At 55.1% G+C, this 14270-nt stretch overlaps 7 protein-coding genes across 7 annotated transcripts; 3 read left to right on the top strand and 4 right to left on the bottom strand.

Moving 5' to 3' along the window:
• Positions 1 to 356: 356 nt before the first annotated feature.
• On the bottom strand, positions 357 to 1876 carry SODALDRAFT_337382 (S-adenosyl-L-methionine-dependent methyltransferase; the record flags this gene model as incomplete). The annotated part of the gene is made up of 9 exons (XM_028612678.1): positions 357 to 396; positions 451 to 870; positions 937 to 1102; positions 1158 to 1176; positions 1226 to 1263; positions 1325 to 1454; positions 1521 to 1543; positions 1598 to 1683; positions 1731 to 1876. 9 exons carry the CDS (start codon positions 1874 to 1876, stop codon positions 357 to 359), a joined length of 1068 nt encoding a protein of 355 aa, XP_028463148.1.
• A 398-nt stretch (positions 1877 to 2274) lies between these two features.
• On the top strand, positions 2275 to 4675 carry SODALDRAFT_283661 (hypothetical protein; the record flags this gene model as incomplete). The annotated part of the gene is made up of 2 exons (XM_028608420.1): positions 2275 to 2419; positions 2472 to 4675. The coding sequence occupies 2 exons, from the start codon at positions 2275 to 2277 to the stop codon at positions 4673 to 4675; spliced, it is 2349 nt and encodes a 782-aa protein (XP_028463147.1).
• A 45-nt stretch (positions 4676 to 4720) lies between these two features.
• SODALDRAFT_363158 (hypothetical protein) lies at positions 4721 to 5627 on the bottom strand (the record flags this gene model as incomplete). The annotated part of the gene is made up of 4 exons (XM_028614535.1): positions 4721 to 4898; positions 4991 to 5426; positions 5462 to 5501; positions 5559 to 5627. The coding sequence occupies 4 exons, from the start codon at positions 5625 to 5627 to the stop codon at positions 4721 to 4723; spliced, it is 723 nt and encodes a 240-aa protein (XP_028463146.1).
• Positions 5628 to 6487: 860 nt separating this feature from the next.
• SODALDRAFT_328664 (hypothetical protein) lies at positions 6488 to 6707 on the top strand. The gene has a single exon (XM_028610753.1). The coding sequence runs from the start codon at positions 6525 to 6527 to the stop codon at positions 6696 to 6698; it is 174 nt and encodes a 57-aa protein (XP_028463145.1). The 5' UTR covers positions 6488 to 6524; the 3' UTR covers positions 6699 to 6707.
• Positions 6708 to 8976: 2269 nt separating this feature from the next.
• On the top strand, positions 8977 to 10571 carry SODALDRAFT_283831 (phosphotransferase family protein; the record flags this gene model as incomplete). Its single annotated transcript, XM_028608433.1, has 2 exons — positions 8977 to 9788; positions 9842 to 10571. The coding sequence occupies 2 exons, from the start codon at positions 8977 to 8979 to the stop codon at positions 10569 to 10571; spliced, it is 1542 nt and encodes a 513-aa protein (XP_028463144.1).
• A 671-nt stretch (positions 10572 to 11242) lies between these two features.
• SODALDRAFT_328662 (hypothetical protein) lies at positions 11243 to 12002 on the bottom strand. Its single transcript, XM_028610752.1, has one exon. The coding sequence runs from the start codon at positions 11862 to 11864 to the stop codon at positions 11358 to 11360; it is 507 nt and encodes a 168-aa protein (XP_028463143.1). The 5' UTR covers positions 11865 to 12002; the 3' UTR covers positions 11243 to 11357.
• A 601-nt stretch (positions 12003 to 12603) lies between these two features.
• On the bottom strand, positions 12604 to 13344 carry SODALDRAFT_328658 (hypothetical protein). The gene has a single exon (XM_028610751.1). The coding sequence runs from the start codon at positions 13015 to 13017 to the stop codon at positions 12688 to 12690; it is 330 nt and encodes a 109-aa protein (XP_028463142.1). The 5' UTR covers positions 13018 to 13344; the 3' UTR covers positions 12604 to 12687.
• Between the last annotated feature and the right edge of the window lie 926 nt (positions 13345 to 14270).

The following is a 14270-nucleotide window of genomic DNA, read 5'->3' as shown; positions in this document are numbered from 1 at the left end:
GGGCCCCACGTTCGTTCATCGGCTGGGTCGCTTCCGGTACATTCAATGCTGACTTGCAGTCTCATGCTTCTTCATTCTTCCTTGAGGCGTCGGGCCGGCTGCCCTCTTCTCCATGACTATTGACGACATTCGTCACTTTCAAGGCTCGGTCGTGGAAGGTAGCTTCGTGGGCATCTTCTGACTCCTTGAGGTACGTCTCAGTGGTCCATCAAACGATCATTGGGGACGGTGGCGATCATGCGTTCGATAGCATGGAGGCTATCCATCCAGAATTGACACTCTAGCCATACGGTATACAGCTCAACATCGAAGTCACCACGCTATCCGCCGCCTGCATGATACGTCTGTACTCGCCCTCAAGCGGCAGTCCCCGGCTTCTGGCCGTACACGACGTGGCTGAGACCTGTTAGCGTCATCAATCAACTGCCGAGAGACGACCGGTTTACTCACAGCTTGATCTGCGCGTGGAAAGCACCCGACTGGAGCTCTTTCCTCACGTTGGCCAGCAGCACCGTCACCTCCGCCTCGTCCCACCCCTCGACGTCGCAGAAGAGGCGCAGCGAAAAGGCCTCAAGCCCCTGGAGCACCTGGACCAAGTTGATGTGTCCGACCTGCTTCAGGTCCGGATTCTTGGCCCAGGGCCCGATGGGCATCCGGAACACCTTTTCGGTAACGTTCTCAAACCCGGCCTCCTCCGCCCACTCACGCAGCTTGACGCCCGGGATCGGCTCGCGGCCGACCTTGGCCGCGGCCCCGAGGAGCGTGTCGATCCACTTCTTGGTGTGGTGCTTCTCAGTGAGGGAGCCGTCCTCCGAGAAGTAGCGCATGTCGTAGTCTTGGAACTCGGCCCAGCCGCCTGGGGCGACGCCGCTGCGGTGTTGCGTGTCAGCAAGGGGGCGAGTAAAAGAAGGTCAGATTCCGTGAGAGACCACGAACCCAAACACCCTCTTGACAAACTCCGGCCACTTCCAGATGCCCGCAGACATGTAGCGGCAGAAGACGAAGTCAAACTTTTCAGAGTGAGTCCATTCGGCCTCCACGTCGTCGACCTCGAACTTGACGTTAGGAGGGACCCTGGAAGACGAAATACTGGTGAGCATGACTGACGATCGCCCGGCGACAAGTTATGAGCACGCACCACTCGGGTTAAATTGGACTCAGATCGTTGCCCAGCACCTGTGGATATTGTTAGTCTTCGCTTGGCTCTAACTTCGGGGGGACTGACTTCGGCTCCAGGAAACTCCTCGCCCATTTCAATCGCCCCTGTACGCATGTCGCGTCAACAATCGGACAGAACCAGATGTTAGTGCACCCCATCACTCACAGATGCCCGTTCCAGTACCCAGATCGAGGATCCTTTGCACCCTGGCCGCATCGAGAGGCGCTAGGTAGAGCTTGTTGCCGATAGCTTTGACGTTCATCAGATGCGCCAGGTCCAGACGGTCCTGCTCATCCTACATGCGCCAGTTCACGTGAGCCTACTTTCCCTTCCAAGGTGTACCGGGGTGGCGAGAACCGACGTCGTCGTTGGGCATCACATATGCTGCTGCAATTAGCAGTGTTCCATGATCTTGGTACTGATGACAATCCAGCTCACCTCCCTCCTTGTACGCGTGGAAGCGACGTCCATGCACAAACTTGTAGTCCAGCACGCTGGGTGCGAGTGAGGTGGTCGCGAAGCTCCTTCAATCCATGCGTCAGCCTCATCGTCGGCGAGACCTTGCCAGCACCGGGGTTGCCTCTTACGTTCCAGTAGTGTTCGTCGAGTCTGCTGTGTCCACGTCAGGAAAATTCTTCCCGTAACCGCACGCTCGTTACGCACCGCATCGTCGTCGATCTCGAGGGGCGCTGCGCCCGGTTGAGCTTCTGCTGCCATGGCTATTGGTGATTACGAAGCTGTGAAGGTGTCTCCGCTCCGATTGACAAAGAAAGAAAGGGATTTTCGAACCAACCGCCGTGGCAGCGGTCCTTGATCTGTATTTGGAGTCGGCAGATGCCGACCCTCGGGGTGGCGCGATACCCCGCTCGCTCAGTTCGGACTCCGCAAAGGAGCGGGGATCCAAAATTACGGTGTCGGGGTTGTGGCCCGTGCATGTCTGACCACATAATTTGAGCGGGGTTGAGGACCGCCGAGTATGCGCCACGGAAAACCCGTGCTGTGGCTGTATTTTGTCGATGGTTGAGTGGTGTGCGCGGCCGCACGGGCCAATATGCCAGAAAGGCGCGTCGTTCAGATGTTGTCAAGTTTCTTTCCTCGTAACAATCTCGTCCGCGATGGACGAACTACTACGCTCTGAGATCATCCAGGGAAACCCCATTGGGGACGGCCTTGATGCCTTCCGCGCCTGCTTCATTGCTGTTTGCGACAGCGCGGGCGCCACCTGCACTCCAGCCGCAATTGAGCAGCTGGAGCATCAAGGTAAGCAAACTGAGCAACTTTGTACGAGACTCCGTCTCTGATTACCATGCAGATCTCCGGAAAGTTGTCCTATCTTGTCTGAGAGCGGCACAAAACCTCCCAGCTGCCGACCTCCTACCTGCGACGACAGGTCGCGGTAGCCTTCGAAGCGACCTACTGCGGCTTGAGCTCTCGCTCCTCTCGGACGACTTTGACTTCGACCGGATCAAGCCCCTTCTGACATCTGCTCTCGCCAACCACCCCGACGATTCCTCTATTTGGCATCAAGTCTACAGCGCCGTTGTTGAGCCCACGCCGCCTCCTCGTTTGATTGTGTCTTCTCTCCAACAAACGCCATGGCTGCGTAACACCAGCAGCTTCCCGAACTCATCCGAGCATCGCAAATATGTCGATGATGTGCTGAAGGAGGAGCTTGGCCCTATGTATGTCGGGCTCCGCAACTTCCACGACACATACTTTGGAGGCGTGGTCAGTTTGGAGACTGCATCCAAGGCTTTCTTTAACCAGTGCCTCGAGGGTAGCGGGCCAAAGTTTGAGGATGGTTGGGAGGGGTGGCCCAAAGATGCGAACCAGGATGAAGTCCTGAGCTGGTTTGCGGGCTTCATCGAGAAGCTTACGGCATTCGCGGATGGCCAGCAGTCGAGCCCAACCCGTCGATGCGGAAGAAGACCCTTGGCAAAGCCCAACGAGCCGATTCATGGTTCTGTGGGGAGACGGAAAATGGACATAGGGTTCATGAATGATGCTCAAGCTCAGAAGGACTCGAGATGCCACTGGTCCCAAGTTCTCGTGGCTGGAGAGCTGAAGAGCAACCCATCCGCAGACAAAGCGTCGGAGGCATGGCTCGACCTTGGGAGATACGCGAGAGAAGTGCTCGCTGCACAGGATTCCCGTCGCTTCGTCCTGGGCTTTACTATCTGCGGGTCTCTCATGAGGGTATGGGCTTTCGATAGGGTTGGCGGTATCGCATCCGAGCAATTTGATATCAACAAGGACGGGCGTCGGTTCGTGTTCACGGTCCTCGGCTTCCTCTGGATGAGCGAAGAAGAACTCGGGTTCGATCCGACAATAGTGACGGCAAACCACGAACGTTTCATTGAGATCGAGCGAAACGGTTCCAGAGAACGGGTCATCATCGACGAAGTCATGCTACGCGCGCGTTGCATAGCTGGCCGGGCGACAACTTGTTGGAAGGCCCATCCCGAAGGGCATCCGGAGATGGTTCTTGTGATCAAGGATTCGTGGCAATACCCTGAACGCGATGAGGAGGGCGATCTGCTGTCCGAGGTGGCGGACAAAGGGGTTATCAACGTGGCCCGGCATTACCACCACGAAACCGTTCAGATACGTGAGACGGACGACGATGTTCAGAAAAATGTTCGACGGTGGCTGGATATTACTGCGGCAACGAACTACCGACTAGGACGTCCTCTACCGCTAAGTGACGCACTAACGCATGCGCCGCGGAAAGGCCGCAGCAGCTCTAGCAGGAAGCGGCCATCCAGCCAAACCGATTCCCCCTTACCCCCAGGCAAGCGATCCTGCTCCGTATCTCCAACAAAGCCCGCCAGCGGAATGCCAAATCGGGTGCATCGGCGTGTTATTCTCCGGGATTATGGAAAGCCTATCTACAAGGCGAGCTCTCGATCGGCGCTACTTGCCGCCCTGGCGGGCTGTGTTGAAGGTCACGAGACTTTGCACAAGGCTGGCATCCTCCACAGAGACGTATCCATCAACAATCTCATGATCAACGAGGACGCTGACAACGCCTCCTGGCCTTCGTTTTTGATCGACCTCGACCTCGCCATCAGAACTGAACGAGGCGGTGCCTCGGGTGCAAAGGGAAAGACAGGAACGAGGGCCTTCATGGCAATCGGTGCTTTGCTAGGGGAGCAGCATTCCTTCATGCACGACCTGGAGTCATTCTTCTGGGTTCTCTTCTGGATATGCATCCGCTACAATGGGCCAGATAAGGGCAGAGCCGTCCGAGAGTTTGACAAGTGGAATTACGTTGAAATGAAGGAGCTGGCCAAATTGAAGTTGGGTACAGTGGCGAAGGAGGAAATCTTCATGGAGACAGCCACGGACCATTTCACGCTCTATTACAAGCCTCTGATCCCATGGGTTAACAGGCTGCGACGACAAGTTTTTCCAATGGACAAGCCATGGGAGCGGGAGGACCCGGGATTGTATTCCGTATTTAGGGCCATTCTCCTTGATGCCCAGCAGGACCCGAAGGTATTAGGCAATGTATAGGTCGTGAGGTCCTGCGTTCGCTAGGCGGAGTCGTCCTCCCGCAGCCTAGCAACCAATGTGACCAAGCGAAACCAGAGCATCTAGTGCGGGGAAGGAAGTTGTTTGTTCCCCATCGCTCTCGTTGTGGTCGTCTGTAGTACCACAGGCGCTGCTGGTGGCTGACTGGCCGCATCGTGAGGCTGGTTCAGGCGGATTGTGGCGATGGGTCGAGTGACCGCTGCTGCTAGAATGTGGTAGCCACAGAAGTGTCAATTTGCTCTTCCTTTCCCCCCAGTTTCATCGGCTGCCTCTATGGACCGTTCATGAGTGAAGTACATTTTTCCCCTTCTCTCGAAGATGTGATGCACTTCGCCATCGTCATTGGTAAACACACTCCATGATTCCGGTTTTTTCTTGAATGTTTCGCCACCATGATTGAATCGAATGCGTCCCTCTCTCGAGTGCACGTCCACCTTGATAGGGTCAGTGGAATCACCTTTCTCCCCCTCCAGAGTGAGCTGCGATATATCAACGTCAAGACCCGACGCCTCCATGTCCTCTTCTTGCGGACCATGGTCCAGACCCCTCTGGATGATGGCGAGATTTCCCTCCAAATCCATGTCAACGACCGGGTAACTGCTATAATCCGCCTCCGAGCCGGTTCGGCCATGAATAGGGCAGGGCTTGCAAACAACCCATCCATCGAAGTTGGTCGGGTTCTCAAATGGCATGTAGTGGATCGTCGCGCCGCAGTCCTTGATTTGTTTCCGACCTCAAAGGGTCAGAGTCGCATTCATTGGCCCTGACACTCGTCGCCAAACTGCAGAATGTTCCCGACCTCGAGAACCTGATCAGGAAGCAGACCATCACCTGGTTGTCAACTCTGCTCGGGCATCTCGGACACATTATGCTTCAAGGCGCGCGCGCGCGACGAGCGCCTGGCTAGGGAACTCAAGATCAATAACCCACTCATTGTAGCGATTTGGGGAAGGAGGGAGTTTGCAAGGAAACTTTACACATAGAAATTCCGAGACGTTAAGATGTGAAGCCGGGTTGGCGAGTTGGAATTCTGCAGGATGTTAAAGGGGATGTAACAGCCTAGCTTTGGTCCACGATGCAGCTACTCCCCATATTCGCGAAAATGCTATGCAGTGGTATCAAGTGCCGCCCTATTCCATGCGCTCCTCCCTAGTATCTCATGGCGAACTCTTCTCGTCCTTTGTTGAATATTACGCCAGATATTGGGCCCTGCCGGCGGTGCTTGCGCCAGGACCTGGTTGACGAGGTCATGGCCCTATTCGACATCGTTTGCGCTCGTAGAAGGCTCGGCGTCGGTTCGTTCGATGGCCGGAGTGCCTTTCTCGGTGTCTACATACTGGTGTGAGCTGTTGCACATCTCAATAGAGTAAAGTCTTACCTTTTCCCTTGTTCTTGTGTCTCATCGACTTGACCTTTTCCCGCAGAATGACACACCCCTGGGTTGGGTCATTTTCTATAATATCTGCTATCCCTGTATTCTCCGAGTTGCGAAGTTGTTCGACTAGCAAACGCAGCCATTCGACCCTCTTGTCCTCACCAATTTCGACCCACGATGGCGGCGGACTGGAGATAATGTGCCCGGCAATACGTTTCGCAATTCGCTTTAGTCGAGTCAAATAGCTTAGGAGTTTCTCTTCCTCGTTGAATAACCAAGCAGTAGATCTCCCTTGGTCACATATACTGCGCGTCTGAGATGGCACACGTGCACAACACTCTCATCCGGGGCCTCAACGCCATCCTCCTACAGGGGCCGCATGTGCCCGATGCGACTGATGAGAAGTACGTCGCCCAGGATGTCAAAGACCTCTTCTTTGTCCAAGCCTGGACCAAGATGGTCCACCACCATCATTCAATCGAGGAAACATACATATTCCCTGAGATTGAGAAGTTCAGCGGGCGGCCGGGCTTCATGGATGACCCGAAACATCAGCACGAGGAGTTTCATGACGGCATTGAGAAGCTGGTCACGTATACTACCACCACACAGCCTGATAACTACAGATGAGAGGGCCCCGGGGGGATGAAGTCTATCATTGACGGATTCAGCAAGCCTCTGACACACCACCTCTATGCCGAGATCGATGTCTTTCTAGGTCTGGGAGACCTGGACGGCGCGGGCCTGCGCAAGATATGGGCCGAAGCAGAGAAGATGGCGCAGCAATCTGGCAATCTCTCTGCCGTACTGGTGAGAATCGGCCTCCCCTCCTCCGCTGAGCTCGGCGCTCTGCAGACTTCACATGCTGACGCGCTGGCCTTGCAGTACGATGTCTTCCCTCTGGTGCTGGGATGTGCGGATAAGACGTACGAGGGAGGGCACGACTTCCCGCCTCTGCCGTTTGTTATGCCGTATCTGGTGAAATATTGGTTTGGCTCTGGCAATGGCGCGTGGCGCTTTCTCCCCTGCGACTTTTGGGGAAAGCCGCGGCAGTTGACGTTCCTCCCGGCTGCGAAACCTTAGGCTTCGTCAGAAGAGTCAAGATGTATCTGGAAGGAGAGTGCGAGGCCCAGGTGAAATCGTGGAGGACATTGTTGAGCATGATTTGATCGCCTTGGAGCGCTTGTTGCATTTTGTATCCAAGGGGGCTGGAGACAGTGTTCCACGTTAAGTGCGTGTGACGCTGCCCGAGGTGCCTCTTCTGGACGCCAGTGGGGGACAGGTTTCAGGCCCCCAAAACAAGTACATAGCGCCAAGCGAACTGTACCTAAGCACCCTCATCACCAAGGTACGCTTCCACCCACCCACACAAATATAGGAACCTATCATGATATATTGAAGATAAAGAGTCTCTTCGCCCTGCTAACCTCACTATCAAACGGTATGCCGAGAAAGACCCACGGTCCGAATCAAGTTACATCATATAGATGAAAGACCGAAGATATTACGTAAAGGGAATAGTTATGCATCGCAATAAATGGAGGCGTTCGTGTCAAGACGCGTGGTGTAAGTTTGAAAAGAGGCCGGAATTCAGTAATGGGTACCAGTACATAAGCAAAATCCAACCATTCGATGCCTCCCATCACAACCCCAGCCAGAGTGACCTGCAAGCTCAAGCCAAGAAGAGGTGAGGATCCAAAGATAACCTACTTCTTCCGTTTGTTCTGCGACTCCTTCGCAGACCTGTCCATCAAGTTCTCCTCGTCATCCTTGGGTAGCTTCATGGACTCCCCGCCGCCCTTGTTCCTGTTCTGCTGCGAGCTTCTGCCTGAAGCACGCATCTGGTCGGCCTTGTCCTTCGGGATGTTCATGCCGAACTTGGTAGCGTCGCGTTCGCCGGAGGCCATGGTATTCGCTCGGGTCAATGGTAGTTGAACCTGGTCTAAGAGACCTGTGCGAGGTTGCTTGAGAAATGTGATGGACAAATGTAGTATGTATGATGTGTGAATGAAATGCGACGGTGAAAGTGAAGTGATTGATGCTGACTGGAATATCGCACACCAAGGGAGAGGGGAGGCCAATGATTTATACTTTGTTCTACCGTCATCATTGAGAGCCAGTGTGTGAACTCTTCGAGTCCATCCTGACCCTGTTCTTCTACTTCACTGGTCTGTTGGTACTCTCATGGTCGGTGCGAAGGCCGGCGACACGCTCGACGGCTTCGCCTCGTCTCTCAGCGCCAACGGAGGGACGTTGGTTGGTTATTCTGCCATCGAGAAGCAACAGAAAGTCCTTGTGACAGAGCACCACCATTTTGTCGGGCCAGTGGCCAGGTCTCATTTGCTAAATTTAAGAGCTGGTTGTTGGCCCGCCAAGAGTGAGCTGCCTGCCTTCGATTATGTAGTTGGTGCCTGAAAGCCGGGAGGGGATCATTTCATCATGTGGCTACCACAAACCGGTTTCAAATACTGCCCATGCTCGGCTCTAGCTGATATTTTTAATCTGATGCTTGGGACTAACTCTGAAAACTGATGGGAAAACAAATCGCAGATGTTTCCTGATCGCTCCAAGACTGCTTCTGAGGGTCTGTTTGATATTGAGCTTCACTGGGAGGCTCGGGGCCGCAATTTCGAGAGGACAGCTGGTTGGTCGCCTGACCAGTGCGGGGTCAGCCTCCACTGTCTGGGCGGCCTGCCAGGCTGTGACGAAACGCTACCTTGCCTATAATTTGCTCCAGCTGGCACCGGCATGCCTGCCGCGCATGCCAGGAAACGCATTTCAGCGCGGTCCACCAACAGTAACTTCCCTCTTCCCATCGGTCCTGCCTTCTGCCTCACTGAATCCGTCTCATCCCAATTGCTTTTCCTCTTTTCTTGCCATCAAATCTGGTGCCTCCTCCCCCTCAACGATGCCTGGATCATTTGAGGAATTCGACGATGCTGCATGGGAGCACGGCGATGCACTTTTCGACGAGTGGAAGCAGAAGCTCTACGACGAGGATCTCTACCATGAGATCGTTCGGAAAGTGGTGAAGCATCGGATGGGGGGCGATCCTCTGGAAATATGTTCTCCGCAGAGAGGCGCTTTCAACGTCTACTATCGCATCCGCTTCGCTGAGGGCGCCGGAGCGATGATCCGCTTTCCCATGCCGGCGTACTTCCAGTACGCTGATGAAAAGCTCGTGGCAGAAGTTGCCGCGATGCGCTACATCTCGGACAATACTACCATCCCATTACCTTTCGTTCTTCACCATGGTATGAAAGAGGAGAGCCCTGGTGGACTTGGCCCCTTTATGATCATGGAATGGGTCAAGAATGCAGGTGATGTCGTCGACGTCTTGAACAAGCCTGGCCTTGAAGACGAGGACCCCCCAATCTTAGATCCCGACATCAACGAGGAGAAGCTTGAGCAGATGTACAGCCAGATGGCCGACATTCTCCTCCAATTGTCCCGGTGCAACTTCACCGCCATAGGTTCACTTGGCTTTCGGGACGAAGAAGATAGGCCAGAAGTCGCGACACGACCCCTCTCCTTGAACGTGTCCCAGCTTGCCAACTTCGCTCGCGTTCCGCACTTCCAGCTACCCTATATCTCCACAACCTTCACAACTTCCTCCGAATACTACACGGCCTTAGCTGATATGCACCTTCAGCAACTTTCCTTCCAGCGCAATCAAGCCATTGATTCGGCCGAGGATTGCAAGAAGAAGTACATTGCCAGGTCAGCCCAAAATTCTTCCTCTCCAGGTGCACACTTACTCACAAACACTGCAGGCAACTCTTCCGGAAACTTGCCTCGGAGTCCCGCCTCGCAGATGCCGGATTCAATCAGGGCCCCTTCAAGCTCTGGTGTGATGACCTGCGGCCTGCTAACGTGCTGGTGGACAAGGACCACAAGATAGCGGCCGCGATCGACTGGGAGTTCACTTATGCCGCCCCTGCCGAGTTTTCTTTCAGTCCTCCGTGGTGGCTTCTGTTGAAAGCCCCCGAAGACTGGGATGCGGGTCTGGACGACTGGGTTGAGAAGTATGAGCCTAGATTAGCGACATTCTTACGCGCCCTCGAAGCCAAGGAGACGGAGTTCATCGAGCGGGGCCGCTTGACGAAGTCGGAGATCTTGTCCTCGCGCATGCGCGAGAGCTGGGAGTCCGGCCAATTCTGGGTGACATATGCTGCGCGGAGAACGTGGGCCTTCGATGCTATTTTCTGGAGATTCCTGGACGAGAAGTTCTTTGGAACGAATGAGGGCGGCGACTCTATGGACAGGGCAAAGCTTCTGCCACAAGAACAGATTGATGCCATGGAGCATTTTGTGACGAGGAAACTCCAGGAGAAAGAGGAGGGCACGTTGGTCGACTGGTATGAGACGGATGCCGAGGCTCGTCTGCCGCCGGACATTCTGAGCGTTGGATCATCGGCCCCGGCCCAGCAGATGGCAGGATTGACCGGTGCATTTGCCGGCATGCGCGTCGCCAAGGGTACGATGCGTGGAACCGATGACTAGATGGACTTGGGTGGTGGTCTGATGCGGGTAGCGCAGAAATGACAAACTTGTCACGCAAAGCAACAGCTGCTTTGAGCATGTCTCGGGCATGTGGAGTGGTGTTCACGGGCCTTGGCGTGATGCGTTCGGGCCGGACGCCCGTTGGGGTCGTCGGATGCTGTCAGGGGGTCCACGTTACAGATTGCTGGATCAGATGAAGGGGCGGTGAGGATGCGGTAATTTTCTATTGGCCACCTTGGAGGAGAAACGGAGAAGAGGGAGTCGGGAGCGGAGGAGGGGGGTCTTTATGTACTCGAATGATGGAGGGACATCGCGAGATACAAGACTTGGTGTACATGAGAGGGGCCAGCGCACGGACCAAAATGACACGTGACCTCCACATTTAGGAGCAATCAGACCTGCTCCCGTCCGTAGCAGCGTCACACGGATTCGATAAAGATGTGAATTCTCGCCGAGGGCAAACCTGCAACTTCATCTGGACGAGACTTCGTCTTGTGTCTATCGCTCGGCGTGCCTTGCGTCTAGAGATATTCATAGCTCGCTGGCACAAGTCGTATTGCCGCAGTGCACTGGTCAGCGCTCTGGGCGGCCTTCGTCATGGAAGATGCTCTGATGAGCAGGTGATGACTCAGCCAGAGGTGTTGACTCTGAGATTGGAGCTTGATGTTACCGACAGCATTCAGATTAGATGAAGCATGCGCAAGTCTGTTCACTTGATGCGACAGAAGACGGGTGCTATTCTACAGCTAACCGGTCCTGACAGACTGCGTCTACTGCTCTGAGAACTCAGGATGTCCGAACAACAGACCTCAAGCTACCAAGAGACTCCAGGGTCAGATCCATCTGCGACCGTATAGAATCTATCTGCCCGGATGTCTGGCCCAACACTTCGAAATGATGCATCTGCAGCACGAGGAGGAACTTGCCATCAACACGCTCCAGCTCCCTAGTCGCATCCACGACCCTTCCCTTCAGCCAAACCCACTTCGCCCTCTTGAACGAAGAACTTTCCAGCTTGCCAATGAGGCTCATAGCAACCCCCAGTGCCTCCTCGCTATCCCGGAATAGCTCGAGAGCCAGGTGCTGCGTGGCGCCAGACATTGACGTCCGCGCCACCACGCTCATCTCGCTAAGGACCAGCGAGACTCGGGAGAGCGTCAAGGTGAGCTGCCTTATCTCTTGGCGGTCCGTCCGCAATGCGCGCAGGGCAGTCGCGGTCTTTGCGGCAAATTCCACAAATTGTAACACTGCGGCTGCTAATTCGATGGAGTCAATGGAAGAGAAACCGGGCATGGCGAAGCGACGCGAGCCCTTCTTCCTCTTCCCGTCTGGAACAGGCCCTGGGTGGTTATGGGGCGAACTCTGGTCCGCTGAAGTTGTTGTATGTCTGCTGCTGTTGGTGCTGTCACTTCCATGTGGCGGTTCTAGCTGTAGGTGCGGTGTGCCAGAAGGCGCTCGCAGCTGTTGCTCCTCGAGGTGAGAGAGTTCTTCAAGTTTGAGAGATCGGAGTAGCTCGTTGATCTCATTTGCAAGATCTGTCGGTGCTCTCTCCCTCTGGCGTATTTCGGCCTGACCGGCGTCTTTGGCATTAGACGGAGAGGCACGCGTCTGGAACTGATGTGGCTCCGGGTCCTGTCTGCTGGCAGACGCCCTGAATTGCGAGATGGCTTGCTGATTCGGCTGCACAACAGCAGTTCCAGGGTCTCCGGATGCGCCTTCTGGGATTGTGAGCGCCCGTCCTACCTCAGAGATGGCGAGTCGTGGCTCATCGCGGTAGAATCGACGGGCGAGAAGATTGATGATGTAGTCAATCTCGCGGTAAGCGGGCGTGTGCAACAGCGGTGCTGGGGTGTATCCGGGTATCAGTCTGGCCGTCCCCATCGGCGCCGTTCGAGTGGCCAGGATGAGACTCGTCAGGGTTTCCTCCAGATACTGGGTGCGTTGACCTATTCTCGCCACCATTTCCCTATAAAATTAATATCTGGAGAGATGGGATTTGGGTTGTTTTGCTATTAGGTACTCACAAGGTATTGCATCCGAGAATTAGCTCCATCCTCTCAAGTTGAGACCAGAGCCTCTTCCTGAAATCTTCCAAATCTTCGGCCGCGTCAAAGGCTCATTGAATCTTTCTCGGAGCACTCGTGAGCTTCCCACGCGTGGAGGCCTCGCCCATCGACTTTTCATAGCGCGCAACAGTCTCGCGGAAGTCCTTGATCACGTCTTGGGTGTCAAAGCTGCACTCACGGAGTCGTTCCTTGAAGGTGCCCGAGGCCAGAGAGAGGTCCAGCCTGCTTACATCCCCCAAGATCGCTTCAAAGTCGGTGCATTGCTTCATGGCGCGGCTGTACTGTATCTGCGAACCGCTGTCGCCCTTGAGTGCCCCGCGGACCTGGACGAGGAACCTGCCAAACATGACAATATCCCCTGGGCTGAAGCCGAACGACATGGTGTATTGGTGTGTATATTACAATTTTTGACTTTATGTTGGAGGAGGACTTGGGGTTGACTTTCATGGCATGATGGAGTCTGAATGAGCCAGCCTTGGCTGAAGAGCGGCAGAGCCGGATGCTGTTCTCAGCCTGATCCTATGCCATCCTGCTGCCTGACTGATTTCCCTATCGGGGCCCGGCAAATGATAAATTTGGCGGTCCATTTCAGGAAGTTGCGGAGAACAGGTCCCTCGCTGGGGAGGACCATGAAGCTCGAAGCACATCCTCACACTCGTCGAGCGTGTCGGCTTGCTTGTGTCGCGACCACGTACTGTACATTGGCACCTCGTCTAGCGGTATCAGTTTGTGTAAGGTCTCCAACCAAACGACCTCTGTTGTCCGTTTCAATTCCCCTCCTAGGGCCTAAGCCACCTTGCGTCGTGTCGACTCGCCTATAGCACCTGGTGCCTACTTACGCGAAGCACAGAGAGCAAGGAAACAACGGCGGATTGTACATGGAGTTGAGCGTGGAAGGCTGTGACTTCCTGGGAAGTCACGCTCGCTGCCACGGTTGGGGCGCTGCCAATGCTCCGCGCCAGGCCGGCGACACGGGCGCGGCCCTCGCCGCACGGGCCCCAGAGCCAGTCAGTCGAAGCAGCGCGAACTGGTCGAATCCTTGAGGGTCCAGCTGGACCAACAAGCGGCACAGACGTCACACAACCTGGGACAGCCAAATGTTGTGCAGGGTACGCCCGCACTATAGTCGTGGACAAACAAGCCAATATGCTCGGACCAGGTGCTGGTGTGAGGGTGGGCCTAAGGATGTCGCGCCCATCACGACGACGCGCCTCAGGTGGATACGCGTCCGCCAAGCTCTATTCAGTCGATGGCCGGCCTGAAGGTATATGGCCCGGCCCACTCAGCCGAGCTTGCTCTCGCTAAGGGGCCCAGAGAATCACGACCGACACCACCGATGAGTAGTCCAAAGACCTTAGCCGCGACGCCTGGTCACCTTCTTCAGCGTCCTTACCGCCTCTTTCTTGTGTACCCTAGGCCCTGAATTCCTGCGACGCCGACGCTCTGGCTTTAGTGCTGATGTCGTGAAGTCGCTATCGCAATAACGACCGCAGTCACGTGGCCCCGGGGGTTAGCACGTTGCTTATACTCCGCCTTTTGCCGAGAATTAACGGCGTCGATTCCTAGTTCGGCAGAGTTCCTTCTAGAACAAGACTATATACTAACATAAAAAAGCGGAGCCGTATTAGTATAT

Source organism: Sodiomyces alkalinus, assembly GCF_003711515.1.
Source record: "Sodiomyces alkalinus F11 unplaced genomic scaffold SODALscaffold_11, whole genome shotgun sequence".
In the NCBI taxonomy this organism is placed as follows: Eukaryota; Fungi; Ascomycota; class Sordariomycetes; order Glomerellales; family Plectosphaerellaceae; genus Sodiomyces; species Sodiomyces alkalinus.
Note: the sequence above shows the minus strand (reverse complement) of the source record. Positions and strands in the feature narration are given on the sequence as shown.